The sequence below is a fragment of the Apus apus genome, chromosome 6, assembly GCF_020740795.1.
Source record: "Apus apus isolate bApuApu2 chromosome 6, bApuApu2.pri.cur, whole genome shotgun sequence".
NCBI lineage: Eukaryota > Metazoa > Chordata > Aves > Apodiformes > Apodidae > Apus > Apus apus.
The window spans coordinates 10,604,349-10,624,371 of NC_067287.1; the positions used below are offsets into that span (position 1 = coordinate 10,604,349).

A 20,023-nucleotide genomic window follows, 5' to 3' on the forward strand; every position below is an offset into this window, starting at 1 on the left:
GGAAGATGGGGCTGCTGCAAGGACTCACCTCCACGGCAGCAGCTGGGACAGACAAGGGATGTGCGGGACTCCAGCGGGGCTGCGGGGAGGGGCTGGGGGACACCGGGGCAGGGCCAAACACGAGCGGGGAGGGGGCGAGCCGGGCCGGTCCTGCTGCTGGACAGAGGAAGAGCGTCTGGGAAACGCGGTGCCAAAGGCACAGCAGTAAAACAGTGTTGGGGGGTGAAGCAGTGATGAACCAGCACTTGGGCAGCAGGGTTGAACACTCGTGGAGGGTTTGGAAGCAAGTTTGTGGCTCTTGTAATTGCAGCCAAACTTTACAACATAATTAAGGTGCAATCTCGGCTCTGAAGAACTGTTTGCCTAATGAAAACAGAATTGAAGAGGAAGGCTTCTCTCCCCCACACACCATAGCTACAGTTCTAGCAATATTGTAAAGGCTATATCTAAAAAGTTACTTAAAAAATATATAGACTGATACATACTCACTGATGAGTAATAATGCAAGAAATGTTTCACAAAATTAGACTGAAAGACATATTCTTAATAATCACATTGTACCTATCAGCTCCTATACAGCAGAAGAGGAGACACGCTGTGGGCACAGTCTAGCTCAGCTTCAGCCTGTGCTGGGGAAGACTTGTCATCAACATCAGTAGGAACTATGCTTCCAACTGCACTGATCCTTCAGCTTTGAGTAGGGAGTTTGGCCTTTGGGAAGTAGAAGTGTTGCAGAGATTACACAGGGGGAAAAAAACCTGCACAGTCCACTTGCCATAGGTGTGGGGTGAAGTGACACTTGCCTGGGACTAGAAAGGATCCTCTACCTCACTTCCTATGTTTGCATTATATTTTACTTGTTATTATTGGACAAGGTGCATTCATGGGTGACTCTGTGGTCCCTGAATACCCTGTGTGGCAAAGAAAAGATTCCTGCCCTTGCTCTAACCTATGCCTCAGTCACAGGAATTCTTCGAGGAAACATCTCCTGGCACCAGGCTCCAAAGGCAATTGCTGTTATCTGCCGTGGAGTGGCCAAGGAAGTGTTAGGGTCCTGACTTGCCACATCTGAAGCTACGACGACTATTAGCAGTGTGCCTGCACTGTGGGCCAAGTGTGCCGGCCTGTGCAACCCAGACGATGGAAGGGAAGCAATCTCAGCCTGATGTCAGGATGAAATGGAAATTGGTTCTATCCACTTTTAAGTATATCTTCAGAAAGTTCCCAGGCATAGGAGTTGCTTTCATATGAAATCTGAGAGATTTCATATGAAATATGAAATTGCTCTTGCTGCAGAGGGGAAATAAGTTCTAATACTGTTACCCAGTTCTCTTATTCAAATTTTGGGGTGAAAGATGGAACATATAAATTTTTACTGTCTCCAGTGCTCCCTCATACCTGCAGCAACTATTTAATTTTCTTAGATCACAAACTGAGGGACCTGTCTGAGGGAAACACAGGACAAAATAACTAGTGGATGTAAATTGGCATGGCTTCATTTGGGTCAACAGAAATGCAGTGAAATATGCCTGGCCCAGATAGCCCTGGAGGTCTGTAATCCAGAACAGCAGCAACGTTTCTCCCATAGTAAGAGGTGCTGCATCCTTCCTCCTATCACATCCAGACAGATGAATAATGTAATAGCCAGGAGCATCTGTTCCTTACTTATGCATGTCAGTCCTGCACTGTGCTGTAGGGTGTCAAGTGATCTCCGTGGAAAATCCATCCCTACGGGCACCACTATCACAAAGTAAGATGTATGATGGCTGATTTATTTTTTTTAATCCAAAGTATTAGCTACTCATTTCTTAGGAAGGAATAGGAAACCAGCTGGCTAATGGAAATAACTCATGGATGGCAAAAGAAAGATTGATTTGTACAGTTTTAAATACATAATTTAATATGTGATATGACTTGCAGAGACATATTCAGACAGTGCAAGGAGATGCACAAAATTTAAGCTTTGTCAATAAGAAGAGTTAGGTACCTCTAAAGAGCACTTCAGATGCTGCAGGACAGTAAACATGGATGTGCTGAGAACCACTCAGTGAGAAAAACCAGGAGCAAGGATGTAGCAGAACTTTTTTTTTCTGATTATGCTCTTGTTTCAGCTCATGGAGAAATCAAGAGCTACACAGCAGATGAAAAAGCCCAGTAGATGCTAGCTGACTAGTTTCATTACTGATTCTTCCACTTGCTTTTGGGTGACTATAGGGGAAAAAAATTACCATTTCATGCCTCAATTTTCCTGTGTGCATGAAAAGGATATTAGCATCTCACATTCCCTTTAAAATGGCCTGAAACAGAGATTAGACATTCGACACTGAACAACAAGAGTAACTGTTATTGTTTGATGTGTCTTGAAATGAGTGTGGCAAAATAGGGCTCTGAGATTATTGGCCTTTAGATTTAGTATTAAAAACCACATCAGTCAATACATCTTGCCTGCAAATGCTACTTCCAAAACCAGGTAAATTGGAACAACTGGAGGGAAAGCAGATTGGCAAAGTGAAGCAATTCTTGCTCAACCAGCACATTTTTAGCACATTATTCTTGGCTCTGGTTCCAGCTCTGTTCAACAGCACTAAACACTCATTAGATTAAATCAAATGAACCACATTCTTCATAAATAGCCAGAGCCTTGTCCTGCCAGTTGGAAAAAAACAACAACTTTATTGGGTACTAAAACAGACGAAATAAATTATAAATAAATAAATAAATAGAGTCATATTCCCTTCTGGTGCAAGGGAGCACAATTCCAAGGAGAGGTTTTTGGCTCCTCAGTTCAGCGCAGTGGTAGGTAAAAAAAGAACATTCTCCACTAGCTAAAACAAACAAATTGAGAAGAAATATAGACAATCCAGCACAAACTGCAGGCTGAACTGCAATGTAAGCGTATGTTCAGCAAATGTTAGGATATAACATTCCTGATCCCTCTGCTGTAGACGTCAGCACGGGATGGGTTTCTGGCAATTTAGAAGAGCTGTCATGACCAAATAGCATCCTGGCCCACCAACTCTACTGCAAAGCCTTAAAAGCCACAACCAGACCTGTCTGCTCTGCTGAGATGGACCTCACCTTTCTGTACTGCACAGCACACCTCTCCCAAGCATCAGAAGTCCCCCATTGACACCCCCAGTACTTTCTTTCCTAATTTACAACCCATCTTTCTTCTTTTTCTGCAACTTATAAAGAAGAGCCTATGGAATTAAAAGAAGTTGCTTGGAGACTTACCCCAGAATTGTTTTTAAAAGATCATCAAATAAACAGCATGAGGTGGACAGCTGTGGAGCAGACTGCAAAAGATACATACAGTTGCTTTCATGTGATTCAGTCATTTCAAGGGAACTTAGAGCTGCTCCCAAAATATTCACATAGGTGTCATTTAGGAGAGTTTCACCCACTCTCAGGAGCAAACAGACCTGCAGAACACATGTGCCCCTTCAATCTCCTGCCTAACTTTGCTTCTCAGATATCTCAGAACAGATTTTTACATTGTCCAGTTCCTCTGGTTTCCTGGGCACAGGACCAATTCCACTATATATACGACTTCTTCCTAAGCAGTAACCATTTGCTGACAGTGAGTTGCTTAAGAATACAGTTAGAAGCTGGCATACAGTTCTGCCCCTCTGCATTCCTCCAGGACCTCAAAGCAGGTTCACCTGCCTCTGGACTGGCTCTACAGCTTCAGCAAGGTCTTGTGTGAGCAGAGAGGACTTGTCTGACCCACCAGCAGTTTCACCACGAGTTACGCTCGGATGAGGCTGATCAAAGAGCCTCACCTCACAAACCAGTTTAAAGTAGGTGGTGCAGCCAGTGGAGCCACGTACCACATTATGTTAGTATGGTATTGGTTGGTTGCTGGAGGTGGACACATCCTGAACTGGTCAGATTTAAAAACCCAACCCTTTAGCAGAGAAGAGTGAAATAAAAATTTAAAGTAGGTTTTGTGTTCATTTCCTGAAGCACTTATCTCCATTAGAGCAGAGATATATCTCTGGGAGTTACTGCAATACCCACTGATGGAAGACACAAAGCATTAAAGTGCTGCCTTTTGGACATGTTTTGGCTCCTCTCTCACTGTACTGGGCCTCAGTGGGGAAACCATAAGCCTACTGCAGCCCATCATGGTCTGCTTTCCAAGACAAACAGGAGCCTCACCTACTTGTGCATGACAAAGGTGAGTTCTTGTTTTAGCAACCAGGGACTAATAGTGTAACAAAACTGTTCCTGTCCTGCCTGTCTCAACTTGCCTGAGGTTGTTCTATTTGGATGGTAGAAACCACAGCTAATTTTCTCTTTAAATGGTACTTCTCCTTCCCTAGAGTAAGTTGTTACCTGTTGGTTTTTTTTGTTGGTTTTGTTTTTCTTTTGCATTTTTTGTTTGTTGGTTTGTGTTTTTTTTTAGGGGAAGAGTATTCAGACTATTTTCCTGAAATGTTTTGCAGAAAATTGCAAGTTCTGTTCTTCACCGATTCCCTATCCAGTATCCAACACAATTATTGTTCAAGGCAAGCTAAATGAAAAAATTTTAACATGGCATATTCCATTTGGTAGTTGGATAGAACATTTTCAGTTTGGCCAGTCTGGATGAATTAGACTGGAGTTAAGATCAAATTCAATGTTAATATTGTAAAACCTTTTATTTATTTGGGACAAATTATTGCATTCACTGTATTTTCCACTTCCCTTTCTTTTCAAGGGTAAAAAGAATGCAGATGAGCTCTTACCAGGCAGTGTTTAGGCTGGCAAAGCTTTCTGATTTACAGTACCAGATCTAAGACAAGCATAAAAGAATCTGTGAAGCTGTTATTGAAACTTATGGTGGGTATAAATAACACGTAACAGGCAGCCTGCTGTGCAGAGAATTAAAAAAAGAAGTTTTAAGCTATTTTTATCAGCTGGTGGAATGACTGGCTAGAAAACAACCCCTCTGCTATTATCAGTGTGGAGAACCTCTGCCTGCTTTCATTCTTCAGTGTCCACATACTGGCAATAATGGTATGCTAGGATGCTAGCTCTCTGGCAGGCAGGACTTCTGCTGATGTCCTGTACAGAAATGCTGCTCCTGGGAATGTCAGCGAGAGATTGCAAGCCTAGCACCAAATACTCTAGGAATCTCCCTTCTGCTTGGTGCCTTCAGACAATGCCAAAAGCTGGACTTCTACACAATGGCACTTCCAGTCACTGCAAGACAGAAAAACCTGTTGTCTTTCTGTGAGAGGACAAGTACATGACGTCATGGAGTATTTTTTAATTCCTACGTTCAGCCAATCCCTCAGTATGTAACAGCTCCACATTACATGATAGTTCCATGAGCACTTTCAGTTGTCAAGAGCTAAGAGCTCTGCCAAACCCCTTTGTTGCCTTTTCTGTCTCTCCCAGGTGCCTGCTCCTTCCTGCTGCTTTCCTTGTGCCAAGAGAAATGTTTGTGCAGCCTCACAGTGAATCTGATCCACAAACAGATCCAGGTTAAAATTAACCCAGGGTGGAAAAAAAAGTTCATTTTAGCCCAGATTGGTTCCCTGATCTGCCTTGGTTCTCCTGTCATTATTGTTCAGATTTTACAGCAAAAGCCTCAAGCTGTGTGACTGATGCCTCAGCTGTACTGTTGTCGATCCCCTGGCCTCAGTGATCCCACTCACTGGGATAGATTTTATCTACTCAGGCAGGCACAGGATATATCTCTGATGCTCAGAGAGGTTCAGCCTCCCCATCCAAGAAAAAAATGGGTACTTCCATCTAGCTGACTATCTTTTGCTCAGCAGGGAGAAGAACCAGCCCCCAGCACTGCTGAGATCAGGCCCTCGCTCTGCTGTGCCTGGATGTCCCACAGCAAGTTTTATGATGGCAATGAGCAAGCTGATGGGGGGAGTGGAATGTGCATTTTTGCATCTTTACGTGCAGAAGGACACGTCTTCAAAATAAGGAAAGGCTGTAGCAGACTGAACATTGTAGAACATGTTTAGCTCCCAGGTCAAGGGAGGAGCTGTCCTGTGGAGCAGCTCTGTGTGTGCAGAGCACCATTACAGCACATCGGTCTGAAGAGATGGACATTAGCCTTGAAGACCACCAGGGTGTAAAGCCTGAGCTGCCTTCCCCTGCCATCCATGCACAGAACTTTCTTTTCCTAAGCTTTTCCACAAGTTAGAACAGCCTTCCTTTGCAGCAAGAGCACCCTGATCCCTTCACACTGCATGAAACTGAATTTGACTTTTGCAGTCAGTGGAAGGTAAAATGTGCTTATTTCACTGTGTGAGAGCCCTGCAGAGTTAATAAATTCTTCATTGCTTTTCCAAAGAATGCCATTTGGCTCTTCAGTCCAGAATCTGTTCTCTGATAGCTAAATGCAATTCCCATAGATTTCCAAGGAAACTGGTTATATATTCCTTGGCAAAATGCAGCTAATAACTTAAAATTCTGAAGATAAATGAAATCTGCAGAGAAAATAAAGAGCTGGGTATAGCCTAGAAGTAATAAAAACTGAAATGCATGGAGACCTAAAAATACTTTTAAAAAGCATATATTGAGTTGAAAGATTACTGTGTTCCTCCCTGGTCTAGAAAACAGAAAAATGCCCTTGAAATATGAACACTGGGTGCTACTATTTAACTTGAAATCTCTTTGCCTTGCAAAAGCAAAGGACAATAACAACTTCTAGTTTGGCATCAGGCAATTGAATGCTATTGGGGAGAAACATGGAACCTTAGGTTCAGTTAATGAAAATGGGAGTCACCAACATACATGAGCTGCAAATTGTCTTGCTTAAAAAAAAAGAAGTCAGGGCTGCTTTATCATGGGAAGTGTTGGATAGTGTATTACTGTTGTTCCTGTTGGGAGGCACACCTTTAGAGAGACTGAAGGCCATCCCAACCTTTACTGTGTGATGTAAGCAATTATATTTATTTTTATGCTATGTAAAATTTAATTTGTATTTTGCAAACTCTAGAAAGAAAAAAATATACTTATTTAGCTGCATTAAAATTCTGCAGAATCAATAATTATTTGGTGCACTTATGAAGAAGACATGATACATAGATAAAATATTTACCATGCCATGTATATGCCTTCAAATAAATGCTTAGGACAACCAATGACAAGAATGGTTTAAGCTCTTCTAATAAAAAGAGTGTTCTCTAATGGTTCTGAACTGAGACTCATTCAAACAGATTTAAGGGAAATATAATCAAATATGGACTCCACCTTAAGTAAAAGAAAAATTCAATTCTGAGTTAAAGGCAACATTTGTAAGAAGAGGTAACACGATTTATGAGACCAGTTAATAAGAATGGAAAAAAAATACACTGGCATTTATGTAAATAACCTCTTTCCCTAGACTTTTAGACCATCACAGTGACAAGAACATTCACTCTACTTTCTAGAATTTGGGATTAATCTGAACTAAGCAAAATTGGCATTGGTTTAGGCTCTTTTGCAAAATGTGTAACCTGGGAATAACTGCTCTGACAAAATGCTTGCAGAAATGACAGGAAAATCACAGTTCTTGTGTCAGGATCAATACATCAAACCTGTGCAGTGTGCTGAAGCAGATATACAGAAACATCATTTCAATTACTTGAAATACATTATTTAATACACATGTGCTTTGCATTGCCTATCTCTGGCTCAGACTGGGCAGGGAAATGGGATTTTTAGCAGAGCTAGTTCACTTCAAAACACACTCATAAAATATTTGTTTAAGATTAGTAATGGAAGGGCAGCCCAGCAGTGTACAGGCCTTGCAGGATGCAAATACTGCATTTAGGATTATTCCCTTTAACTGTGTGGAAACTGAAAGAGTGAGGAGGCAGCATTTTGAGGAAGCTAAAATCATAATCACTAGTATTTGTGTTACTGCTGTTCTTGCAAGTACCAGTTACAGGCTCAGCCTTTGTGATCATGCTATTAAAAAGTACATCCTCAGTCTGTCATTAAGCTAGTAGGGATATCAGGCACAAACCCAGAACCAGCAGTTTATTTTTTCTTCACGCTTAAACTTTAAACACCTCAGGGAAAAGGGTCAGGCAGTAAGTTATAGCATATTCAGCAAGGCAGAAAACCATGAGGAACATAGTAATGAATGGTGGCTCACTGAAGCTGGTTCCACAGCAAAAAGCCTAGGCAAACAACCCAGATCCCACTTTTTCCTTTGCAGTCTCTGATGGATTATGGTCTGATGTCCATCTGTGAATCTGCTAAATATAGTCTGGCCTCTGAGGAAATATAAGACACAAGCCATCCACATGCTCCCATCGCTCTCTCGGGATGACCTTCCTGTTAGCTTGATGGGCCAAGAGTTTCAGAACAACTCCCCCCCTCCCACCACCGTACATGTATTTCAAGACACACAACTAAATACAGAGGAAATAGATTTTACTCAAGGAGCTATTTTTATACCCTTCCTCCGGGCTGCTTGTTTTCCACTAGCGGGACAGAGATGTTATGGCTGCAGGCTTCAGGTCAGAGCTAGTAGAAAACCTCACGCTACAAACTCATCTCCCTATTCTGCCTGCTTGATCTGGTGTCTGCAACGCTCCAAGGAGGAGAAGAAACAGAAGACATCTATACTGTTCCTATACAGTTAATAAAAAGAAACAGACATTCTATTCAGACCATTTTCAGTTGGTGCCTCCTCTGGATAATTGTGCAGAGAGCCTTGGACAATACCTGACCTCTTCAATCTCAGAACCACAGCAGGAGCCTGAGTCCTTTCTCAGTACAAGCACCATTGCTCAAACTCCATCAGCACTTTTTGTGGAGTCCCTTCAAAGGCCTCTCTCTCTCTTTTGACCCTGCTGACAAAAAGGAAGACGGAGCTCAGCCACTGTGTGAAAGGACATGGGATCACTGGGAAAGCTGGGGACTGGTCAGGACAGGCCTTTCCTGGCTTAGAGTCCTTTGAATGGAAGATGCCTTCGGACATTCCTAGGCCCTATGGGATGCTGTACAGTCCCCGCATTACTCCAGGAAATGATCTCACTTAATGAATTAAAAGTGTAGTATTTACTCAGTAGAAATGTCTTCAGCCTTTGTGATGTCCCAACAGCTGGGACATTTATATGAGAGCAACAAAAACAAAAGATGTCTTTTCCAGCATGTCTCCGAAGACAGGTTGGGAAAACAGAACCAGTGTATGTCCAGGTTTGCAGAGCTCAAGTCCTCTCAGACTGTTCTCTCAGCTGGCTCATGGGGCCAGGAGAGAGCTGTGGGCACCCACCCTCCCCTAACCGAAGCAGCCAGGCCCTGGCAGCAGGGACTGGCTGGGATCTCCCCTTTGTTTGAGTGGGCTGCAGCTGAGGAGGAATGTTCTTGTATCTCTGCAGGATAGGGAAAGTGGTGCTCTGGGGTTTCTCAACACCTGCACTGAGGAGCACAACCCTGTCCCACCGCACTGCACCCTAAATATCTGTGTTAGCTTAACCTGGCCCTGGAAAGCATGGGCTGGCCCTCAGAAAGAAGGCTGGGAAGGCAGGCAGGAGAGCCAGGAAGGCATGGAAAATTTATGATCCTGGTCTTCCACAGAATCTGTGGGAGGAAATGAGGTCCTGAGACTAACACAGGGACTCTGTAACTTTTTTTTTTCCTGTGGGCAAGCATGAAACTGCCTTCTAAAAATGACTTTACAAGCAAACTTCAGCAGGACATAAGAGTCTTAGAGAAGAAACAAAGAGTTGGGAGAATGCATGGCTATGTCTCAGCCACTCAGTTGGCCTCTGCTTCACCTTAAAATGTTTAGCCACATCTCCTTGAGTGGAGACACCTCCAGGCAGTCAGAAATAAGGCAAGTGAAGAGAGGAATCAGGTTCAGGAAGGCCACAAGAGAAAGCTCCCTTGGAGCTGTGTTTTGTCTCTATCTTCCTCCCACTCCCTACAGCTCCAGATCTGGATAGGAAGACCCAGTCGTTACTACCATCTCTCCACAAAACAGAAGTAACTCTACTCTCTTCCAAAAATTGCCTTTCCAACAAACCCACAAGCATATCTAAAGGAAACAAAAGACCTTTTATTTAGAGAGATAAGAGTCTTCATTGTGGAAATGGGCATCTCACAAGCACGACTCCATGCAGCGTTGCCAGGAACCTGTGCAGCAGCCATACATGATGGTTGTTGCCTCCTCCCACAGAGACTAGTGTTCAACCCTTCTGAAATGTGAATGTTTCTGTCCTCTTACAGATCCATCCTGCTCTACATTTCCACTGATGCTTTCCCATCTGACCACTGTTAGGATGTTTCTGTCAGTTTTCCTCATTTTTAGCTGGCCTGGACTTAATCTGATGCTAAAACCAGAATGACTTATTATTTTGATAGGCAGCAGTTCTATCCCATATTCAGTCACAGACTGGGATGCTGGTGCCAGTGTGTTAATGACAAGATACAGGTAATCAATATGATCTCTACTACCAGGAAACCCTATTATCTGAAATCCTCCCAACCAAATTAAACAAAGGTCCCAAAGGTGCTGTAAGCAACGCATGAGAAAACTGAGCATGAGTTGCACAACAACAGAGCTGTCAGAGACAGTAAGGCCAGAAGTGACCTTTAGTTCAGCTGCCCTGACCTTTATGCAATATCAGCTACTGAATTCTGCCCAGTTTTATCCCATGCTCTCCCTGTTTGCCCTACTCCCCAAGTTGCTCCTGGTACACATGTAGTGAGGGTGACCTGTGAAAATGACGGAAGAAGCAGCAGAAAAAAGCAGGTAGATGGGTCCCACATTAATGAGAGGAATCAGACCCAATACATGGTGACATATCCAAATATTACAGCACCAATGGTCTAAACCTGAGGAGATAACTTGTGATCATTGCACATGTAGATACCAGCACACAGTGTGTACCACTGCTGAGTATCCCCCCAGCTTCTCTGCCAGACCAGGTGCTGAACCCTTTGGCATTCTTGCTGAGCTCAGATGGCCACAACATTTTAAATTCCTTCCCTTTTTCTTTTTTTTTAAGTGAAAAAACCAGCACGACCACTTTACAGTGAAACTTGGGGTTAAGCAGACAGGGAACTAGGTGGATAAAGTTTTACCCCCTGTCAGAAGGGGAAGCAAAGGCAAAGTAAACAAGAAAATTCACAGACCTTCACTCTTTTAAACAAAGATTCCTGTGTTTAAAATAATAAAAATCCACTGTACAAAAGCAAAGCAACTTCCTCCAAAATAGCCTTTCCTGTTTTATCAAGGCATTCATCAAAATTGTACTTCTCCACAAAAATAAAGTTCCAGGTAGAGCACTAGAGGCCCTTTGCTTTGATTAGATAACAAAACAGCTGAAGAAATAAGTATAATAAGGAGGCCTACAGGAAAGCTGGGGAGCTACATTTTACCAGGGTGTGTAGTGATAGGACAAGGGATAATGGTTTTAAACTGGAAGAGGGGAGATTTAAGTTAGACATTAAGAAGAAATTCTTTACTGTTAGGATGGTGGGGCACTGGAACAGATTGCCCAGGGAGGTCATGGATGCCCCCTCCCTGAGGGTGTCCAAGACCAGGTTGGACAGGGCTATGAGCAACCCAGTTTAGTGGGAGGTGTCCCTGCCCATGCAAGGGGGTTGGAACTAGATGATCTTCTAGGTCCCTTCCAACCCAAACCATTCTAAGATTCTGTGATTCTATAATTGACTTTACTGGTACCTGATATGCCATAAACATTGCTGCCTCATGGTCATCCTCCTGTTCACCAGGACCCCCACATCCCTTTCTCCTACACTTCTCTCCAGCCGGTCAGCCCCCAACCTGTACTAGTACATGGGGTTGTTCTTCCCCAGATGCAAGACTCTACACTTGTCCTTGTTGAATTTCATCAAGTTTCTCCCCCAACAAACTCTCCAGCCTGTCTAGGTCTTGCTGAATGGCAGCAACGACCTGGATGAGGGAACAAAGTGTGCCCTCATCAAGTCTGGCACTCATCAAGATGACACTAAACTGGGAGGAGTGGCTGACACACCAGAAGGCTGTAAAAGACCCCCACAGCTGTATCACCCATGCCAGCCTGCCCCTTAATTCGTACTCACAGACTTTCCACTTGCTCCTCATCAGCCCCTGGGCAGAACTCAATACATTCCAGTTGCTCTCTCACATAAAGAGCAACTCCACTGCCCTGCTTCGCTGACCTGTCTTTCCTAAAAAGGACACAGCCATCCATGACCACACTCCAGTCATGTGAGCTGTCCCACCATGTAACTGCCACCACATCATAACCCTTAGAGCACACACAGACCTTTAACTCCTCCTGTTTATTCCCCATGCTGCCTGCATTGGTGTGCAGGCATTTCAGGGAGCGAGCTGAGCATGCTGGTGCTCAGTTTATACTAAACTTTGTATAGTTTTGTCTTCTTGATGTAGTGGTGCAGCCAACAGCCAAAATCCTTGGTAGAGCAACAGTTGTATTGATATGGATACCCCTACATAGGCATTGCTTATCATCTCAGGTCTACCTCTTAGAAACAACAATATTGACAACTGTTGCTAAATATTTGTTCTTTTTTTCATTATCTTGGAGATAACAGAGTCCAGGGGAAGGTGTAAGCATGGACAACACCAAGGATGGACACTTTATGGGTATCTGAGCTCCTCCATGGGGTGACTATGAAGTAGGAGAAAGCACAAAAGTCTAGGATTAAAAAATATTAGCAGGTAGGGAAGTGAGGCATCACCAGCTCTCCAGCACTAGGGCAGACATTGCCCATTGAGGTAGAAAGGAGCAATATGGTGGAGACACTGTGAAGGGCTGTGGAAGTGAAGACAAGCAGCTATTGTTTGCTCACAGAGAGGAGGGAGAGACAGTGGAGAAAAAAATAAATGGGAAAGGGTGACCTGACTGAAATAGCAAAGTAGCTTTGAGTTCTTTTATCTTTCTATTTCCATTCCTTTCACAACTGTATGGAGCCACACTTGTATATTGAGGTAGAGCAGCAGTCCCAGGCCAGTCCATAGAGAGCTGCTGTGTTACACCACAATGTTTAGCTGACTTGTTTCCAGCTGTTATATCATAATTGGAAAGGAGTGAAAACACAGCAAAAACTTTCCTGATGTCATTTTTCTATGTAAGCCACGTCCTGAACTTGTAACAAGGATGCCATGAGGCACTAAAGGCCAGCAGGAGGGGTTCAAGTGACCCTCTTGAAAGACAGTCTATACTGTGAAATTTTGATTCCAAACATCCTTGTTGGAATGGTATTAGGAACAGAGGTGAGGGCTTTTGTTTTGTTTTAATCTAAATACTGCATATTTGCATTGACAATGGGAACCTCAACATTGTTTGCTTAATAGAAACCCCATGACCTGTTTATGTGCCAGTTAAATTAACTGTGTTACCTAATGAAATGCTTCCTTTAGTTCAGAGCCTTACAAACATTTTAATTGACTGCTCTTAATTAAGACTTTCAAAACCAAAACCAATTTCTCAGCCTCTACAAGACAACTGAAGGTTTAATGCAGGGCACTAAAACTGCTGAATCGTCCTCACACAACTCCCCCAGGACATCAGGAATCATTACCATCGAGTATGTTTTGCAACATAGATTGTTTGAAACACAACAGAGAAAGTGCGTGAGCCAATGCAGATTGCAATTTAATACTCAACAGGAACAGGGACACAATAAAAGCAGCCTAGACTCTTTCCCCCACTAAAATCCAAGATAATCTGAAAAACAGAGATGTGGGAAGAAACAATTATGCCTTTCCCTACACAGATCGCTCTTCTGAGATCAGGGACTGAAGGAAAGAGACTTTCCACCCCAACAAACTGGAGTAGCATCACCAGCTTTGCACACTATTCCATTAAATGATCTATTCTTTCTCACATGGAGTGGTCAAAAAACTCAGGTGTCAGTGTGACCTCCTTTTCATTGATACCATTATTTTTCTCACCAGCCTCCTCAAATCCTTATTCTGCTTCCTTCTTTCCCAGCCCAGCCTGTCATCGCACCCACCAGCCACAGGCTCTCTCTGGCTGCAGCACTGGGTAGGAGACCCCTTAAAGGTACAAGCTGTCATTGAGCAGCACTGAAAGTCCTGTCCCTCTTGCACAAAGTCTGGTGCTGTCCCAGCTGATGCACCAGGGACAATGTGACCCAGCGGGCAAGATGCTCATCCTGCTAACACACACCTTGTGAGATCTATGCTCTCTCTTCAGCTGGAAGAGACCCAGCTGTTTCTCAGTGTGCTCTGTTACAAGGACCCACCACTGCCACCAAAGCCCTGCTGTTAAGTGGCCATCTGCCTGTGCAGCAAGATGTTTGTAGAGCATCTTAAAAAAATATTTTCTTCATCTCCTCCAGAGATGTGTACCAGACACAAGCATCCTGTGGGTAGGATCCAGTCTGGGGCCCCGAATGGGATCCCTTCTCATATCATCAGTCCAAAATAAGTGTCATGAACCCCTGTTTTCCTTGTAATGCTTTCTTTTCCCTTTCGTGATGGAGATTGGTTAAAATTACTGCAATAACTAGCCTTTGTTACTCCTTGAATTACACTGTGACTTCGATGTTACAAGAAAAATGCTGAGTGAGGAGTCGTAAGATCAAGATTTCATCTAAATATTTCAAGGGCCAAACTGAAATTTGAAATAATTCCATCAAAGTTAACAGGCTGACACCAGGAATACACTTGTCACAGTGCACTTAATGAATACTGGCTAGGTCATTAAGTTGCTTTCCATCCATGTGGATTTCCCTCTTAATTTGAAATTTAATACTTTAGAGCTCAATTACAGGGTAACAGAGATAGGAATAAAAGTCACAGCTTTCCTGTAATTAGCCACGTGGGACAGTTCAAACAGAGCTTCATTCCTAGGTCTTTCTTCTTCCTTTCTAGGAACATTAGTCAGAATAAAAGACATCCCACAAATTCTCGAGTACAGTAACAGAGACTGCAGACAAGTTCCTTTTACTCAGTCATCTGTAAATCACTTGCAAAAGGTGAATCCCAGAAACCTGTTTGCCTTTTTGGGTTATTGCAAACACTGTCAAGTTATGGGAAGAGAAGGACAGGCAGGACTATACTTGGGCTTTGAGCTGTAGTCAAGTCATTAAAAGAATCAAATGTGTATCCTCCAAAGGAACACGGCCAGGAGGCAGATGGAAGGCTGGGATACCAGTCCTTAAGGTCTCTGCACTTTTACTAATCAACAAGAGAAATCTGTAAAGATATTTAATTACAAAAGGTAAGAAGCATCCTCTTATATTTGCACGACATTTTTTCTTTTTGCAATATTTTATGTTAATTCAGTATCTATTTTCAAAGGAATAGTGTAAAAAAGTGAGGAAGAGACAGAGTACATGTTCAGCTGTGAAGTCTGGTTTTGCATTTCCAGTGGCTTTCAGTTAAGCTGTTTAAAAAGCCTCATTTTTCTGTTTGATGAGGACTTGCATTGATGCTCTACAAAATGTTCTGGTGATCCCAACAAATTTTTCAAGCCATCACCTGTTCAGGTATTGGCTGACATATTTCCTTCTTTACGTTTTCATTTTAAGGATGTAGGTAGCTTCTGTGAGCCTCATGATCTACATTTATAGTCCACCATAAATTACAATAGGACCTAACAGTAATTTGCCATTTCCCACATAAGCAGATGTAACAGTGTATTAATACTTGACAAAACTCTGCATGTTTCTATCATATCTGGCAAATACCATTATTTGAAATGTTAAGTTTTGAGCATAGATGCTTTCTCTTCTTGAAATTACAGTGCTTGTAAAAGCAAAGAATTATGTGTCTTGGCAATTTCAAGTAAAATTCAGCTATTAACTTGCTCTTCTGCAACTGTGTGTTTACATAATTGAAATAGACAGGGGACACCATTTGATGTTGATATACAATGTACCAGCCTTTGTTCTGGGTTGTAGAAAAAGGCCAGAAATGTTGGTAGCCTGGACCAAGGAATTTTTGCCTAAAGCTACTGAAAGTAGAGAAGGACACAAATCTGAATAATCTGAAACCATTAATAATGGCAATCCTTCCAACATCTCCTGCCATCAGCAGGCTCCTCCAGTGGCTACTGCATTTTCCCTTTAAACTTACCCCTTTGTCTTTATTCTCAGCATCTGTTCATTCAGTTTAAACAATTTCCTGTTTTCCTAATAGAGGGAGAGCTGATTAGACACAGAACCTATTTGTTGTCCTCTGGCCAAAACTGTGGCCTGGGTGGTTATTTTTATTATTTCTAGAAGCACTTCTGGAGATTTCATTAATACTGTGGTTCTCAGATATAGCTTTGGTATGTGCAGGAAGAACACTGAGGCCAAAGAGATGTAAGGAAATAAAGGCTGTGAATACACGGCTGGAGCCAGTCAGCCCCAGACTCACTCTGCACCTGTCTGGAGATGATGGGGCAAGAGCCAGCTCCAACCTGGAAGCAGTTGCACCGTATTATGTGAGAGAAGCTGCCCCACAGGCAGGCAGAGGGCCCTGGTGCAGGCTGGGTGCTGTGCTGATGCAGCCTCGTGGCTTCTGGGCATCAGTCGGCTCTGCTCCAGCAGCTACAGCCTGTGCCTGTTGTGCCACACCTGTGCTCTGAAGCTCATGCAATCGTGCAGGAAGCAGAGTCCCTAAGTGCCTTGGCAGCCCTCAGCCCCTCAACCACCCTGTCTTCATCCTCCTCGGGATTTCCTGCCTCCCTTTCCACAGCCTACTCCTGCAATTTTTTTTTGGTTTTCCCTTATTTGAGGAGAAACTCTTCAACTGAGGGCACTCAAATAAGGCTTGAGTGGCGTCTCACGGCATCCTTCAGCAGAGAACCCAAGTCCAACTGCTGGACCATGCACCCAGCAGACATGTCTCTGTCTTCCTATGAGTCACGTCAGGCAGTGACTACTCTTATGCAGACGAGGCTCATTTTCAGCTCTACCCTCCTATTTATTCAGCAGATTTAATTTGCATTTAAGCCACTGCCATGCTTCTCAGAGGACAGCTGAGGACCAGGACGGACTCCTGTGGCAGCACAAGCAGGATGTGAGGCAGGGAGTAGAGTCAACAGTAGGTCTAAGAAGCACGTGAGGAGTTTGGAGTTTGTACTGCAGGCAGAGCTGACAGCCAGCACTGGCCCCCCCTCCTCTCTCCTGTCAAGCAGGGCAAGGGAAGCACCTAACCAAATGAGACCTGCTGAGGGGATCAAATCTGAGAGGAAAAGCTGAGCTCTCCACCCCTGGGTTTGGATCAGATGGCTCTTCAGGGAAACTGACCACAGAGCCTGGCCCTACCGTGCTGCTGTGTCCTCGGGAAGTGCCCCACTCCCAGCCTCCACAGCTGGAGTGCAGGAAGGGATTAAGGATGGACTACAGCCTGGCTTCAATGCTTTTTCTCAAAACAAACATCACCACCAAGCTTAACTTGCTCAAACAAGAACGGATCAAATTCTATTTGCCTTAATGCAGAGGGAATATATATTTTTTTTTTAAAGCCAGCTCAGTTTGGAGGCTTGAAGTAGGGAGTGGGATGACAGGAGCCTTTCCTCCCTTGCTCTTTCTTGCGTTGTGTGTGGGCAAAAGCAGGGGCACAATCCAAGGGAGACCTGCTCTGGCCATGCTGAACTGAACTGGTTCTGGACTGTCAGTCTGGAGGGCATCCTAGGCCTGTTTGCATGGGCACTATACGTGGGACACACATTGCTTGGAACAGAACATCAACTAAATAGGCCACAGACACCACAGAGACGAACACCATTCACTGCAGGGGAAGCCCAAGCTCTCAGGATAGTACCTGGGATGGGTATTTTTGTTGCACGCTTTACAACTGTAAAGGATTCTTTCCCCATTGTGCTGTGCCATTACACACAATGTCTCCAGTTCACAAGTCAACAGGGCATACCGGTACTCACTGGTGGCTTGCTCACAATAATAGACAGGCAGCAGGGATAAATGAAAAGACCACGCATTAGTGTGCACTGTGGTACTCATAAAATAACCACAATTTGGGGCATCCTGGGTGTATACACAACATCACTTCCCCTCCCTCTAGGCTTTTTGGCACTAATACCAGTCCCTTTGTTGTATAAAGGTATTTCTCACCCAGAATCTCAAGACAAGAACGACTGCCACACAGCAAAAGACGCACATGTACAAACATTGATTCATGGAAATGGAGTCAGGCAAGTGCTGCGTCACTTCACAGAGGTCTGGGAACAAAACTCACTAAGGACTGAACAGTCTTCTACTCACACCGACTGCAAGAGCAGCCCAAGCAGCTTTGCACTTACACGATACAAAAGGGGAAATCTGAAGCAGTCTTAAACCTGCTGGACTGTTGCCTACCTTTTCCTGAAGGGAAGAAGCAATCCATCTCCACACTGCTGCGGGAATGGGAAATGCAGAGAGCGCTGCTGGGGACCAGACCCTCCTGAGGGGGGCTCCGCTCTGTGGTCCGGACCAAACACCAGCCTGGCCTTTCGCTGGGCCTCTCCAGCAGCTCCACCGTCTGCCCCACCTGAATGCTCAGCTCGCTGCTGTGGCCTGCTGTGAAGTCCTGGAGCACCACGGTTAGTTCACACCCTCCAGACAACTGCCCAGGTTCAACAGAACGAAAAAAAAAAGAAGAGGAAGAGAAGTCAGATAGGGCAGGATGAAGGCAATCATCTTTGCATCATATTTACACTGGCAAAGACAGGACTTGTATTCCTTAGAAGCCAAGTTAATCATTTGTTTTGTCAAAGTTCAATGTGTTGTGACCTTGGTTTCCTTTACTTCTTATTGATTGTGCTGAGCTGTAGTGAGAAATCAAAGCTACCCACCCACTAACCCTTTGAATGCTAGCTGTGGGTGAATTTTCTAGCTGTGGGTTTCCAGCAGAAAACTTGTGTTTTTTCTTGCTTTAGTTTCTGGGGTGACATTCTAGACAGGCAATAGCCCAAGGCTGCCTTGGCACTGTGCCACCATGGCAGGACAAATTCCAGTTCATCCCTCTACAGCACGGCCTAGACACATTCCCACATGCCACCAGTGCGGTGAGGAAACAGCTCATTTTTTTTGCAAGACAAGAAACATGCCCTCATCTTCCCAAATGCACTCTAGGGAGACTCCTCTTGGGAGACTAGGGAATCCTGACCAGGCAGATCAGAAAAGCTCCTCCCATGCTCTCTGATGGAAACCAGAGGTGTAAATATATAAACGTAGAGTGACTGATGATATGCTGACTTCCAGGATTTGTGTCTAAGAATAAATGTATCTTCTTACTTCCGTACTGAGCACTGGCAACCTGCTGCTTTGCTTCAGCTTCACACCCTGGGACTCTTGATGAACAATAATGGTCTCTGTTTAATCACAGCCTCTATATAACCAGAGACCAGATATATAGGTGCTTGTGTATACAGCAGAACAAAACAGAAAAAGTGATTGCACAGGCAGTAGAGCCAATAAAGCTTGTTTTTTTTACAAATTTGGATCTTGGAGATTAATTCTTGGTGTCCAAAAAGGTGTGAGTACACGTCTAAATTTTACTGGTGTGAGGAATCTTTCTTAATGCTCCTCTGCAGTGTGGGATTCTTCCTGTCTGCCTGTCATTAAGGGCCCTCTTTTGGGTCTTTCTCCTCCACGTGCTGCCTGCCTCCCTGAAGTGTGCAGGAATCTTTGAGGTCCTTCTTGCAGTGTCAAATTTGATAGAAATTAGCCCACTGATTCAAAAGTTATTAAGATGAGAGTAGTAAACAACCTAATTTAAAACAGTGTAATACCTCAAAGTTCCCTGTTTCTCATGATATGAAGCTAAACCCAAGAAAAACGTTTTTAAAAGAACAACTTCTAAATCCAACTGAATTGGGAGAAATTTTGTAAGATGTTGAGTATCTCTGTGAAATCAGTGAGAGCTGGGATCTACTTATCAGTTTGAATGTGGGAGCCCTAGAGGAGACCTCACTCATCTCTACAGACTTGATTCTCCAGCTGGTACAATCTTAAAATCCCTTATCTTGGCCCAAGCAGCCCTGAACACACACTCCCATGGGATCAGACTGCCTTTCCACTCAGTGGCACAGTGGTTTGTGTGTCTAATGCAGGTGTGAAAGCAATCCCATTCACAGAGGTGATATTT

The 20,023-nt window shown here is 43.8% G+C and overlaps 1 protein-coding gene across 9 annotated transcripts in view; it reads right to left on the bottom strand.

The window, feature by feature from the left end:
• Positions 1-20,023, bottom strand: part of KALRN (kalirin RhoGEF kinase) — a 500,706-nt gene that overhangs the window by 76,576 nt on the left and 404,107 nt on the right. For all 9 annotated transcript variants that reach the window (XM_051624220.1, XM_051624222.1, XM_051624223.1 and 6 more), the window contains one exon: positions 18,253-18,499. In XM_051624220.1, the coding sequence (XP_051480180.1) occupies positions 18,253-18,499 (247 nt within the window). The remainder of the gene's footprint in view (positions 1-18,252; positions 18,500-20,023) is intronic.